This window comes from Carassius gibelio, chromosome B3 (assembly GCF_023724105.1).
Source record: "Carassius gibelio isolate Cgi1373 ecotype wild population from Czech Republic chromosome B3, carGib1.2-hapl.c, whole genome shotgun sequence".
In the NCBI taxonomy this organism is placed as follows: domain Eukaryota; kingdom Metazoa; phylum Chordata; class Actinopteri; order Cypriniformes; family Cyprinidae; genus Carassius; species Carassius gibelio.
Window position 1 is genome coordinate 17506977 of NC_068398.1, and position 13147 is coordinate 17520123.

A 13147-nucleotide genomic window follows, 5' to 3' on the forward strand; every position below is an offset into this window, starting at 1 on the left:
AATCAGGGGGGAAGAGGATTCGCCATCTCTTTCCCCAGCATATGAGGAGTTGGTTGATGTATTAACACGAGCTGTAGATAAGTTACATATATCTTGGCCATCTGATAAACAGAGCGCTCGTCCTAAAAGCAAATTAGACGAGCGTTTTCTGTCTTCTAAAACATCGCCTACATCACGGGGTCTCCCTTTTTTCCCTGATCTTCACAGTGAGCTGTCTAGATCGTGGAATAAGCCATATTCATAACGTCTTTTCAGCCCTCAAGTGCGCATTTATTCTGATATAAGAGGGGTGAAAGAAAATGGTTATGAAGCGATGCCCCGGGCGGAGCAGAAGCTCGCGAGCTATCTTTCCCCTGGTTCAGCGTCATCTATTAAGAACCCGACTTTGACCACGAAGCCTTTAAAGATCACATCTAATTTAGTGGGTAAAGCTTACACAGCAGCAGGTCAGGCTGGAGCTTGCCTTCACTCGATGGCTTTGCTTCAGGCTTATCAGGCTGAGCTGCTGGGGGAGTTAGATAACAGTGAGGGAGTCAGCCGTGACGAAATTCGCGAACTTCGTCGGGCTACGGATTTATCTCTCAGGGCGACTAAAGAAACAGCACGTGCTATTGGTAGATCTGTGGATGCTTTGGTTTCTACAGAAAGACACCTTTGGCTTAATCTTTCAGATATTAAAGATAAAGATAGATCTTTTCTTTTAGACGCTCCCATTTCTCATGAAGGTCTGTTTGGTGATGCTGTGAATGAAGTGGTTGAAAGATTTCAAGAAAATAAAAAGCAATCTGAAGCTTTTAAAAGTTTTCTCCCTCGCCGATCTAATCCTGATGCTGCTGGGTGTGCAAGGCAGCCCTAGCCATCATGCTCCTCATATCGTGTTTTTCAAAAAGAGAGTGTTGCGTCTCGCGCTCCTCCTCAAAAATCACGGGGACCGAGCCAGCACTCACAGCCAAAGCAATCTAAGCAGAAGCCGGATCTGAGGACCGTTCTTCTCGCTAAGAAAGCTTCGGCTCAGAAGAAAAGGTCCTGACGCCAAATGGGTCAGGCCTGTGAGGGCAGCCCCAATCGAGACGGTGCGGTGTACACCTCAATATACGGTGCCCGTCCTGTCTCGGTGCTCTCACGGGGCCGTCCTGCCAACCCCGCCACCCTTGGTGCCTCGGGGCGCAGTGGTCTCCAGCGGGTCTCTGGCGCTGTGTCTCCCAGACGCTGCGTCAGGCTCGCTCCCTCTGAGGGGGGTCCAAGAGCAGTTAGCTCGGATGGTTCCTGCGCTTCGGCTTCAGGTCCCCGAACTAGCTGTTCAAATTACACCAGAGGCCAGCCTCGAGAGCTGGTTCCCTTAGTAGAATGTCTGACAGAATGGAAAAGTCTGCCGAATATATCTCAATGGGTCCTGCAGATAGTAGAGAAGGGTTACAGAATCCAGTTCAGTTCTCGTCCCCCACGCTACAACGGGGTGTTGCTCACAGTAGTGCATCCCGAGCAGGCTCTGGTCATGGAGAAAGAAGTGAAATCTCTTTTAGCGAAAAATGCTATAGAGCAGGTGTATCCTCCTGACAGGGCATCGGGTTTTTACAGCCGTTATTTCATTGTTCCAAAAAAGGATGGAGGGCTGCGTCCCATTTTAGATCTTCGTCTGTTGAATCGTACAGTTCAGAAATTAAAATTCAAGATGCTGACACTCAAACAGATCGTGACTCAAATCAGATCCGAGGACTGGTTCGTCACAATAGACCTAAAAGGTGCGTACTTCCATATCTCCATCCTCCCTCACCACAGGAAGTTCCTAAGATTTTCTTTCGGGGGCAAAGAATACCAGTATCGGGTACTTCCCTTCGGTCTAGCTCTCTCACCCCGCACATTCACGAAATGCGTAGATGCAGCTCTGGCCCCGCTCAGGCTGCAGGGCATACGTATTCTGAATTACCTGGACGACTGGTTGATTTTAGCAGAATCAGAACAGTTGGCGGTTCGGCATCGAGATGTCGTCCTCGCTCATATGCAAAAGTTGGGTTTGAGCCTCAATACCAAGAAGAGTGTGCTATCTCCATTACAGAGGACCAATCTTCTTGGGGTGGTATGGGATTCAGTCACGATGCGAGCCTCTCTTTCGCCCGCTCGTGTAGCCAACATCCTCACAGCCACTTCAGAGCTAAAGCTAGGCCAGTCACGCACTGTAAAACAGTTCGAGAGATTGTTGGGTCTCATGGCAGCAGCGTCCAATGTGATTCCCTTTGGCCTGCTGGGCATGAGACCTTTACAGTGGTGGCTCAGGACCAGAGGGTTCTCCCCGAGGGGAAACCCACTTCGTACGATCAAGATCACGCAGCGGTGTCTCCGCGCCTTGGTCATATGGAGAGAACACTGGTATTGGGAGCTCTTTGTCATCGGGTTACCATCTCGACAGATGCTTCCCTTACCGGCTGGGGAGCGGTAATGGAAGGCCGCTCAGCTCAGGGTCTGTGGGAGAGCCATCATCACTCTTGGCACATCAACTGCCTGGAGATGATGGCTGTCTTCAAAGCTTTGAGGCACTTCCTGCCAGACCTGAGGGACCATCATGTGCTGGTCCGCACAGACAATACATCGGTGGTCTCTTACATCAACCGTCAGGGGGGTCTGCACTCGCGCCCACTCTGCAAATTAGCGCACCAGATCCTCCTGTGGTCACTGGGGAAATTACGCTCTCTGAGGGCAATGTATATACCAGGGACTCAGAATATTGGAGCAGACACCCTGTCGAAGCAGGTGCTGAGGCCAGGGGAATGGAGGCTTCACCCCGAGGTGGTGGAGCTCATATGGGAATGTTATGGCCAAGCAGAAGTGGATCTGTTTGTGTCTCAGTACACGACGCACTGTCCACTATGGTTCTCCCTTACTCATCCAGCCCCCCTGGGGTTGGACGCTATGGTACAGACGTGGCCGAGGCTACGTCTGTACACCTTTCCCCCTGTTTCTCTGCTCCCAGGAGTTCTGGAGAGAGTCCGCCAGGACGGAGTAAGTCTACTTCTCGTAGCTCCACACTGGCCGAGTCGAATCTGGTTTGCGGACCTGATTCATCTCCTCGACGGTTCTCCCTTGGAGATCCCGATCAGGAAAGACCTTCTATCTCAGGCCGGGGGCACTATATTTCACCCCCGGCCAGAGATTTGGAAGCTTTGGGTGTGGCCTCTGAGGGGGCGCAACTCATAGAGAGTGGTCTCTCAACTGAGGTTGTGGAGACCATTCTTAGCTCCAGAGCTCCAGCTACGAGGAAACTTTATAGACTCAAATGGAATGTTTTTCTTCTTGGTGTTACCAACATCAGTGTGACCCCGTCCACTGCTCTGTTGGCTCAGTTCTTGAGTTTTTACAAGACCGCTTCACTTCTGGTCTATGTCCATCCACCTTAAAAGTTTACGTGGCGGCCATCTCAGCTTTCCACGCCCCAGTTATTCCGAGACCTATTGTTCTGCAGGCTTTCTGTCCTCCCCCGTTTGCATCATCGGACCAGGAAAAGTCTAACCTCTTGTGCCCGGTGCGAGCATTGGACACTTATGTTCATCGGACTTCTTCTTTTCGGAAATCCGATCAGCTGTTTGTTTGTTTCGGGTCACCTAAGATAGGTCTTCCTGCCACTAAACAGACACTTAGTAAGTGGATAGTTGGGGCTATCCTTCTTGCCTATGAGTCTTCTGACCTACCGTGCCCTTTGGGGGTCAGAGCTCATTCTACTAGGAGTATGGCGGCCTCTAGAGCCTTATTATCTGGGGCCTCTCTTCAGGATGTTTGTGATGCGGCAGGCTGGTCCTCGCCACTCACATTCGTCAGGTTTTATAGCCTAGACCTGGACGCTACTCCCGGGTCTCAGGTTTTTAATTCTTGAGGCGTTGGTTTTTCTGTCTGACACTCAGGCACTTGTAATATGGCGGTTTGGGTATTCTCGTTCCCAAAGCATTATCGACGCATCGTCTCTCCCTCGATGGGGAACGTCTCGGTTACGTCTGTAACCTCGGTTCCCCGAGAAGGGAACGAGACGATGCGTCTCCCTGCCATACTTCCTTCGTTCCTGTGATCGACTTGCTTCGGCACTGTCGAAGCTAACACCGGTTGCTCCGGTTGGGGTTTTTATCAATTCCTGGTCGTGACGTCACTCCTGACGCTCACTCTCGCCATTGGACTAGTTGACATGGATGCTTCAGACGCACTCATGCAGAATGCGTTCCCAAAGCGTTATCGACGCATCGTCTCATTCCCTTCTCGGGGAACCGAGGTTACAGACGTAACCGAGACGTTTTCCAGCATCTTTGCATATTTGAACCCTTTCCAGCAGTGACTTTATGATTTTGAGATACACCTTATCACACTGAGGACATTTGAGGGACTCAAACACAACTATTTAAAAAGATTCAAACATTCACTGATGCTCCAGAAGGAAACAAGGTGCATTAAGAGCTGGGGGGTGAAAACTTTTGGAATTTGAAGATCAAGGTAAATTGTACTTAATTTGTGTACCGGGAAACATACAAGTATCTTCTGTTGCTTATGAAGGGCAGAACTAAATTTTAAAAAATTATATTTCAACAAAATAAGAAAAATTTGGCCATCTTCATCGTGTTCAAAAGTTTTCACCCCCCAGCTCTTAATGCATCTTGTTTCCTTCTGGAGCATCAGTGAATGTTTGAACCTTTTTAAATAGTTGTGTTTGAGTCCCTCAAATGTCCTCAGTGTGATAAGGTGTATCTCAAAATCATACAGTCACTGCTGGAAAGGGTTCAAATATGCAAAGATACTGGAAAACTGAAGAATCTGCAGGACCGTAAAGACCGTAAAGTCCCTTGTTTGTTCAGAACAAACAAGGGACTCATGCACAACCATCACAAAACAGAAAGACAGCCGAGGATCATCAGGTAACAGAACACAGTACTAAGAACCAAGGGTTCCCAAACTTTTGAGTGGGGTTATTTTAATAATTTCAGCATTTTTTTTGTCTTGTGGACTAAATGTTAATATCTTTTATGCACAATATCTTACTCAGGACAGTACTAAATAAAAAATAGCATGCATTTAGTATGATCTCTCTTATTTTTTGAAAATTACTCATATTTTCACAGATTCTGCAAGGGGTGCCCAAACTTTCGAACCCCACTGTATATATATATATATATATATATATATATATATATATATATATATATATATATATATATATATATAAAAATTATGTATACACTGTAAAAAATTTGGAGTGGGATTTACTTGAAAAAAGCTTGGAAAGTTTTTTCACTCAGAAAAGGCTAGTAAATTTACAAAAAATTGTCAAGTAAAAGCCTAAACATAATTATAGTAAATTTAATTAGACATTTAAAGTTACGTTTACTTGGGAATTCCCAGTAAATTTTGTTGACTCTTTCTTTGTAAATTTTACATTGTGTAGCCTAATGCTTATTACTGAAAAAAAGTGTACAAATGTATTTATTTTGCAAATTTTGCACTCATGTATTTTAAGTAAAACTCAACCATTGAATTTAATAAAATCTGGGAGTTTATGCAATTTACTTTAACAACCTTAACACTGGTAAATCACCGTGCTATTAAGCATTTGGTTCACTTGCAAACATGCATGTAAGCATGTAGACAGGCTGTTATCATTTAAAGATAATATGCCCACTCAATAAAAGTAATAGCCACCTGAACACAGAGACCTCAATACTTGGTACACCACACACAATGACGGTGAATAGTGTTTGAGTATCAATGGGTCATTTTAAATAGAAAATAAACTCCAGGTGTCACAAAACGGTATGTTACTAAAACAAACAACAACTAACAACTAAAATAAGCAACTAACAACAAAAACAACCATAAACAGTGTACATTTTTAATTATTCATGCCCCATTGCATGATGGGAAATATGGGATCATAACTTTGATATTTACTTAAAGAATCCTTGTAAACATAACAAACAGTTCCAAGTAAAATATGCTTATGAGTTTTAACTTTCATTTCTACCTAGGCAGTTCCATTTAAATTTACTTATGTATTTAAGTAAAATAAATAAAAATGAAACCTCAAGTAGCTTATTGAATTAAACATGATATTTTGAAGTAAAAAGACAAAATAGTATTTGTTTGTAAAATTTACTTAACTGATGCTATCTTTATTTACAAGTTCAAAAAATATTTTTTTACAGTGTATATTTATGTATATTTATATTTACATATGAATAAAAAACTAATTAAAGGGATAGTTCAAACAAAAAAAAATTAATACATAAAATGAAATAAAAAATTATTTCTGAAGCTATTTTTCATTATTTATATTTCATGCTTTTCTCATGTAACACAATAATGGCTTTAAATTATCTTTTGTGGCTAATTTCTCAGTCAAATTGGATTTGGATTTGGCTGAGTAATTAATTAGATTAAAAAAAAATATCTATTGACAGCCCTAAAACATATATTACACATATATCATAAATACATGTATGTGTGTGTTTTTACATATACATATAAATATATATGGTACACACAATTATATTACATATTTTGGCTGAGATGAATCGCGATAAATTGATTTGACAGCCCTGAACTAATAACCTTTTGATTGTTGCTGTTGTTTTGAAAACTGAGTAAATGCCAGAGAATCCAGAAAGCAAAGTTGTAGCACTGCCTCACCAATGTAAATATTCTCTCTGTCCAAGTCCTGAATCTTGCTCTTAATGAAATCATAATTATCTGCAGGGTTATGCCACTGTGCAAATGTGTTTCCTGCAAAATATTGAAAATGATTGAAAATGAAAATGAGGGGAATTTAACATCATTCTTGCATGTAGAAACAAAATGATTACAAGTAAATAAATTCGCCTCACCTTGCCAGTTGAAGCATCCAGGTGCACCCAGGAAGATCTCGGTCTGAGTGATGGCAGCAGACATCCCAGCAAGACACATGCCTTCTCTATCCTGATTATTTGTGGGGTCACACACCTCCTTGTTTGACTGCCACTGAGAGTCTGCCTGGTTATATTTTAAATCATTTCCACGAACATAGCACTTCCCAATCATCCGAAAGTTGGTTGACATTTTTCGTATATAACGATGGCCACAGGCCTAGTAAATAGAGCGATGAATACTATGTTAAGATGGTAGGAAGAATGCTTTTTGTGCATGGATTTTTTATAGACCCAACATAAGAGAGGTCATTATGATAAACTCACCAGGACACGTCCCCCTGGTTGACTCTGACTGGCTAACGACACACCTAGCCACATCCCATCCATCATATCATTTGCAGGGTTTGGTATGTTATCAGGATCTGCATAAAACAAAGGAAAATACAGACATGTGGGACACAACAAAAAACAATTATCAATAGTAATAATACATGAATAAAAAAAAAATTAAAAAAAAATTAAAAGCAAATATAAGTCCGATTTGAAATTGTATTATTACTAATATTATTTATAGTTGTAAGGCATGTATTACTATCTATATAATTATAATAATAATACATATTATGGTATTATATTATTATAAATGACATATTTCTTAATATTTTAAATATTATTATGATTATTTTTTATACTATATTATTATTAATATTATTTATAAAGGGAGGAATTTACCATTCATTTATTTAATTAATTTATTTTTCTTTGATAAATTTCATAGATTTAACAATTTTTTATTAATTTTTTTATGAATTACACACACAACACACACACACACAAAAAAACTCATGGCTTGTATGAATGTCAGGAAAGTTACCCGAGCTGAGAAGGTTCAGTCTTTTGCAGTCTTTGGGGTCTGTGGTGATTGGGCAGGCATACACATCTCCAGTCTCATTGGCTGACATTTGCGACTCTGCTTTCTCCTTCGGTGCTCCTACAAGAAGTCTGAAACATGTGTAAACTTGATTGAGCTCAAGTCTGTCTTGAGACAAAAAAAAAGCATAAGGCCAAAATGCACAGCCAGTCTTGTGCCAAGTATTGCTCATATTTTACCTTATCGTCAGAATTTAGTGGACACTGTGTATGTGTAATGTGAAACCCTTGTGCAACTCCTGCACGTGTGTGGGCTTGTGAATTTATTTGGACTGGAAGGACTTGTCAGAACCCATTACTCCCAGGACCCAGGTAAACATGGTACAGACAACATTGTTTAAAAAACGACATGATTTTATCTATCTGCAGAACCCTGCTGGTAAAAGAGATTAACATAAAGCATCTAAAAACCACAAGAGATAGTGATCACATTTTACTCAAGCAGGGCTGGCGCTCCTCACACGCACATCACGTACTGCGTGTAGGGCACCAAGTGCTTGGGGGGGCACCAAAAAATCTGGGTCGTGAAAAAAATCATCACAATAGGCTACTAGTATAAATAACAAATAAAATATTTCTAAAAGCATGTTAATATATAATTCTGTCAATTACACTAAGGTTATTACATTGTCTGCTGTATATTTGCTTCTTATTTATTAAAGACGGGCAATTGGTTGATAAAACATTGATCAAAATTAAAATACAATTTATACAAAACGAATAACTTTTAAAAAGAGTTTTCTATAAAACAAAACTTAATGAATTCGTCAAAATCATGTTTTACCAAAAACAGCACCGTTATTAGGAGGGCGCCAGCGCCTCTGCCTCGCCAGTGGATGATAGCCCTGAAGACGCCTAGCAATAATATACCTTTAGTGGTAGTATACCTTTAGTTAAGTTATACCCTAAGAGTCTTCGTAGACAATGTTATCGGGAAACGCAGCCCATGCGTTTCATAAAGTGCTCTTCTTTGGTCAGAACCATGGAGAGCGATCGCGGATACATCCCGATTGACTTTATGATTAGTTAAATCTGTTTTGCACATGTATCTCCACAGAGTTAACAATTTCAGACAGTACAGGACAGCCTCATTCACTTCACGTCTGTGGGCGTTACGCACAGCTCAGTGTGGCCCAGGCACATGCCAGGATTCCAGTTTTGGATGGGCCAGATCAATTGTGGGTGGGCCTTAAATTAAAAATGTTAAATAAATAAAAATATATATATACATAAGAACTCCAATCACTGCTTAACCTAATAAAAAAATATTGACTAATATAGGCCCGGGTCCCCGAAACGTTCTTATCGCTAAGTAGTTCTTAACCTATTCCTTAACCTCTCTCTTAACCTTATGGCACGATTCCCGACACGTTCTTACGCTATAAGTATATCTTCTGTAAGTCACACTTTCGTAAGGTTGGGCTGGACCATTCGTAAGCTCTCTCTTAGCGTTGTTTGAGCTCAAGATGCTACTGTACACCAGTCTTTAGAAACCAGTACAAGCCAAACTATGGTATGTTGACAATGTTGTGGCTCAACAATGATTTTATGTTATTTTTTAAGACTCATAATAAATTATGTTCGCAATGGATACAGGCCTATTTATGAAGTTGACTTTATGTGGTATCAGAACTAATATGGTGGTAATTAGCCTAGGCTTTTTCGTAATGTAATTAAAGCGAATTGACAATCATTTTTTTGATAATTAAAATCTGGCAAACAATTTGGCTCTAAATGGCTAAGATCTATAAATGGGTAATCATTGTTGTGTCCTGTAAGCGACCCTAGCAGCGATCCAACGTGTCCTTGTATTGAATCAAAGACGGAGCCGGACGCGGAGCCGTTTAGACCATGTCAATTTTTTTATTCTGAAAAACTTAAGCCCTTTAGACATTTTTCCTGACGTGGCTATATTAAAAAAAAAATCGCCTCCCAAGACAGCTCATTTTGGAGCTGCAGGACCTTCTCAGACCTGCACTTGCCAGGCAAACGCGGCGTAATTTTGCTTTAAGCCCTGAAGCCCAGCACTACTTTTTTTTTCTTTATTTTCTTTATTTTTTTATTTTATTTTTTTGCTACAGAGAGCTTCATCGAGGTCGTGGGAGAGGGCTACGGCCTAATCAAGACCTCGATGTGGAGGTGCGTCCACACGGTCTCCAACGCCCTTCTGGATGGCACTCATCCCTATCGCCAATCCATCAGTGATTGATCAGGCGTACATATCACAAAAGGATACGCGGCCATAAACGTGCAGAATATAGTGGAGTGGACCATAGGGATGTGATCTCTGACCCAGGGGCGCAGATGGGATTTTTTTAACTGGGGGGGACCAAGCTCTCCAGCAGTCAAATTTTTTTAAAGTCCAATAAAAACCATCAGCTCAGTCATAGACGAGGTCTTTATTTTTTGTAACAATTCAAAAAAGCAAACTTTCTTATATTCTAGATTAATTGCACACAATCTGAAATATTTCAAAAATATTTTGTTGTAATATCTCATGGTTACGACTTACATCTTAAGAAAATAAAAAATTCAGTATCTCAAAAATTTTTATATTCTATTTTGAGGTTGATTAGTTTGGTAAATTTTGAGTATAAATACAGTGTACCTCATGGGCTAGTTTAGAACATGCAACCACAATTATGGGAAAGACTACTGACTTGACAGTTGTCCAGAAGACGTTCAGCCTCAGAAGGTAATTGCTGAAAGGGCTGGCTGTTCACAGACTGCTGTATCAAAATATATTCATAGAAAGTTGACTGAAAGTAAAAGGTGTGGTAGGAAAAGGTGCACAAGCAACAGGCATGACCACAGCCTTGGGAAGATTATCATGAAAAGCTGAACTTGGGAGTGTCACAAGGAGTGCACTGAAGCTGAAGTCAGTGCATCAAGAGTCACCACACTCAAGACGTCTTCAGGAAAAGAGCTACAACTGTCATATTCCTAGAACCAAGCCACTCCTGAACCAAAGAATAACATCCGAAGCATCTCACTTGGGGTAAGGAGAAAAAGAACTGGACTGTTGCTCAGTGGTCCACAGTCCTCTTTTCAGATGAAAGTAAATTTAGCATTTCATTTGGAAATCAACGTCTGGAGTCTGGAGGATGAATGGAGAGACACAGAATCCAAAGTCCAGTGTGAAGTTTCTGAAGTCAGAGATGATTTGGGTGCTGTGATGTTTGCTGGTGTTGCTCCATTGTGTTTTATCAAGTCCAGAGTCAATGCAGCCATCTACCTGGAGATTTTGGAGCACTTTATGCTTCCATCTGCTGACAAGCTTTATGGAGATGCTGATTTCCTCTTCTAGTAGGATGTTAGCACCCGCCTACAGTGAAAAAAACACTTCCAAGTGGTTTGCTGACCATGATATTACTGTGCTTGATTGGCCAGCCAACTCACCTGACCTGAACCTCACAGAGAATCTATGGGGTATTGTGAAGAGGAAGATAAGTAACAACTGACAAACAATACAGAGGAGCTGAAGACCACTATCAAATCAACCTGGGCTTCAGTAACATCTCAGCAGTGCCACAGGCTGATTGCCTTCATGCCACGCCGCACTGAAGTCCCAACCAAGTATTGAGTGCATAATTAAACCTACTTTGGAGTTTCCTACTTTTCAGTTTTCTAAGCTGTAAGTCACCATCAGAATTAAAACAAAAAAAAACTATTGAAATATTTCAGTCAGAAATATTTTCAGTCTTTGAATCTAGAATATAAGAAAGTTAGCTTATTTGAATTAAATTACAAAAAATAAAGAACTTTTCCATGACATTCAAATTTTTTTGAGATGCAGCTGTATATGATCACTATGGTTACCGATACAGGCTCAATTGAGACAGCTACCAGCTCCGCGTAGGACCCCGGGGTCAGGAGACAGAGAACATAAACGTCAGTGGAAGCACCATCGTCATGTGTGTTTACTGACAACAGAACAGTGTGTAGTGAGAATGTGGGTAAAGTAATGGTTAGACTATGATTGTGCTTCAGCCTGCATCTGCCCAGACCCGATTCTTTAGCACCAAAACAAACACACCCATACCCCAACAGGACTGCTACGGTGGCCGAGAGAGAAAACATGCTGCAAATGACAAAAATACCTGTAAATTATGAAAACATCTTCATCAGTTTGACAACACGTGCTGCAAATACTAACAATACAAACAAATAAAGAAATGTGCTGCAAAAACACAGACCACATCGGAAATATTTAAGGGAACCGTAAAGTGACAAATGTGGCTGGCACATAATTTATAAATGTTTGCTCTGAAAAAATATATTTTGTTTATTTTAACAATCCTGGTCATACGATTCCTTAGCTTTTTTATGGATATTATTAGCCTAAATAAGCTGACTAAATAGCCAATTTCTGTAACTGTGAAAGGTTATGTAAGCTGGCTAACTTACTGTTACAGCTTACCTTAAAAAAAACTAACCATAGCCTGTGGTTTTAATATTGAAATGAATTAATTAATAAATACATTTATTATATAAAAAAAGCTAACAAAAAAAAAAATGGTTACTGTAATCATTAACAAATTAACCATGGATTTACTACTATAACCATTGTCAGGAGAAATGGGCAGGATTCAAATGCGGGTTTACACAAGGCTTTATTTAAAGCAGAGGAGTCAGAGCAGATGAGTCACGTTTACTGGATTACTCGTAGTGACTGGATGAATAGTCGAAGCATATGAATCACGGCCGATGAGTAACGCTCCACGGTAATTCGTATGACCGCTGAGACCGGAGTGATGAACTTGTAAGAGCTTGTAAGAACAGGGGGCAGAGAAATCAGCTAAACACACTGGAGCCTGAGGACAAGACACGACAAAGGTGAGTGCTAAGAACAGCTAGAAGATCCGAGCTATTGAAACGAGTAACAACAGTCTGACAATAGACAGAGAAACACAGGGAATGATAAAGGTATAAAATTAGAAGAACATAGAAAACAGGTGGCAAGCAATTAAGGTTCACAACACAGAAACAAGGTGGGCGGGGAAAACTCAAACAGGTAGACACGGTGAGCTGACAAGTGATAAACACACACACCAAAAAGGCAGGTGATTAGCCCCGAGACCCGACAACCATGGTTTAACCATGGTATTTGTACAAATATGGACATACAAATGGTAATCGATACAAAAAAAAAAAAAAAAACTTTGTTTACATTTTCTTTTTGTTGGGGTAATTTCTTTGTGTTGAGTATTTGCAGAGCGATTCTGTATTTGTTTTGTGTTGTGAGCATTTGTAGCTTGTTTTTGTATTTCATTGTGTTGAGTATTTGCAGCACGTGTGCTGTCAAACTGATGAAGATGTTTTCTTAATTTTGCTGGTGCTTTATC

General features: G+C 40.8%; 1 protein-coding gene across 2 annotated transcripts in view; it reads right to left on the reverse strand.

Moving 5' to 3' along the window:
- Positions 1–13147, reverse strand: part of LOC127952897 (integrin alpha-3-like) — a 147896-nt gene that overhangs the window by 121346 nt on the left and 13403 nt on the right. For both annotated transcript variants that reach the window (XR_008153067.1, XM_052551790.1), the window contains exons 2-5: positions 7747–7874; positions 7197–7294; positions 6852–7089; positions 6658–6750 (exon numbers count right to left, since the gene is read on the reverse strand). Coding sequence is in view for 1 of the 2 variants with exons in the window: in XM_052551790.1 (XP_052407750.1) it covers positions 6658–6750; positions 6852–7089; positions 7197–7294; positions 7747–7874 (557 nt within the window). In the remaining variant the exon portion in view is untranslated. The remainder of the gene's footprint in view (positions 1–6657; positions 6751–6851; positions 7090–7196; positions 7295–7746; positions 7875–13147) is intronic.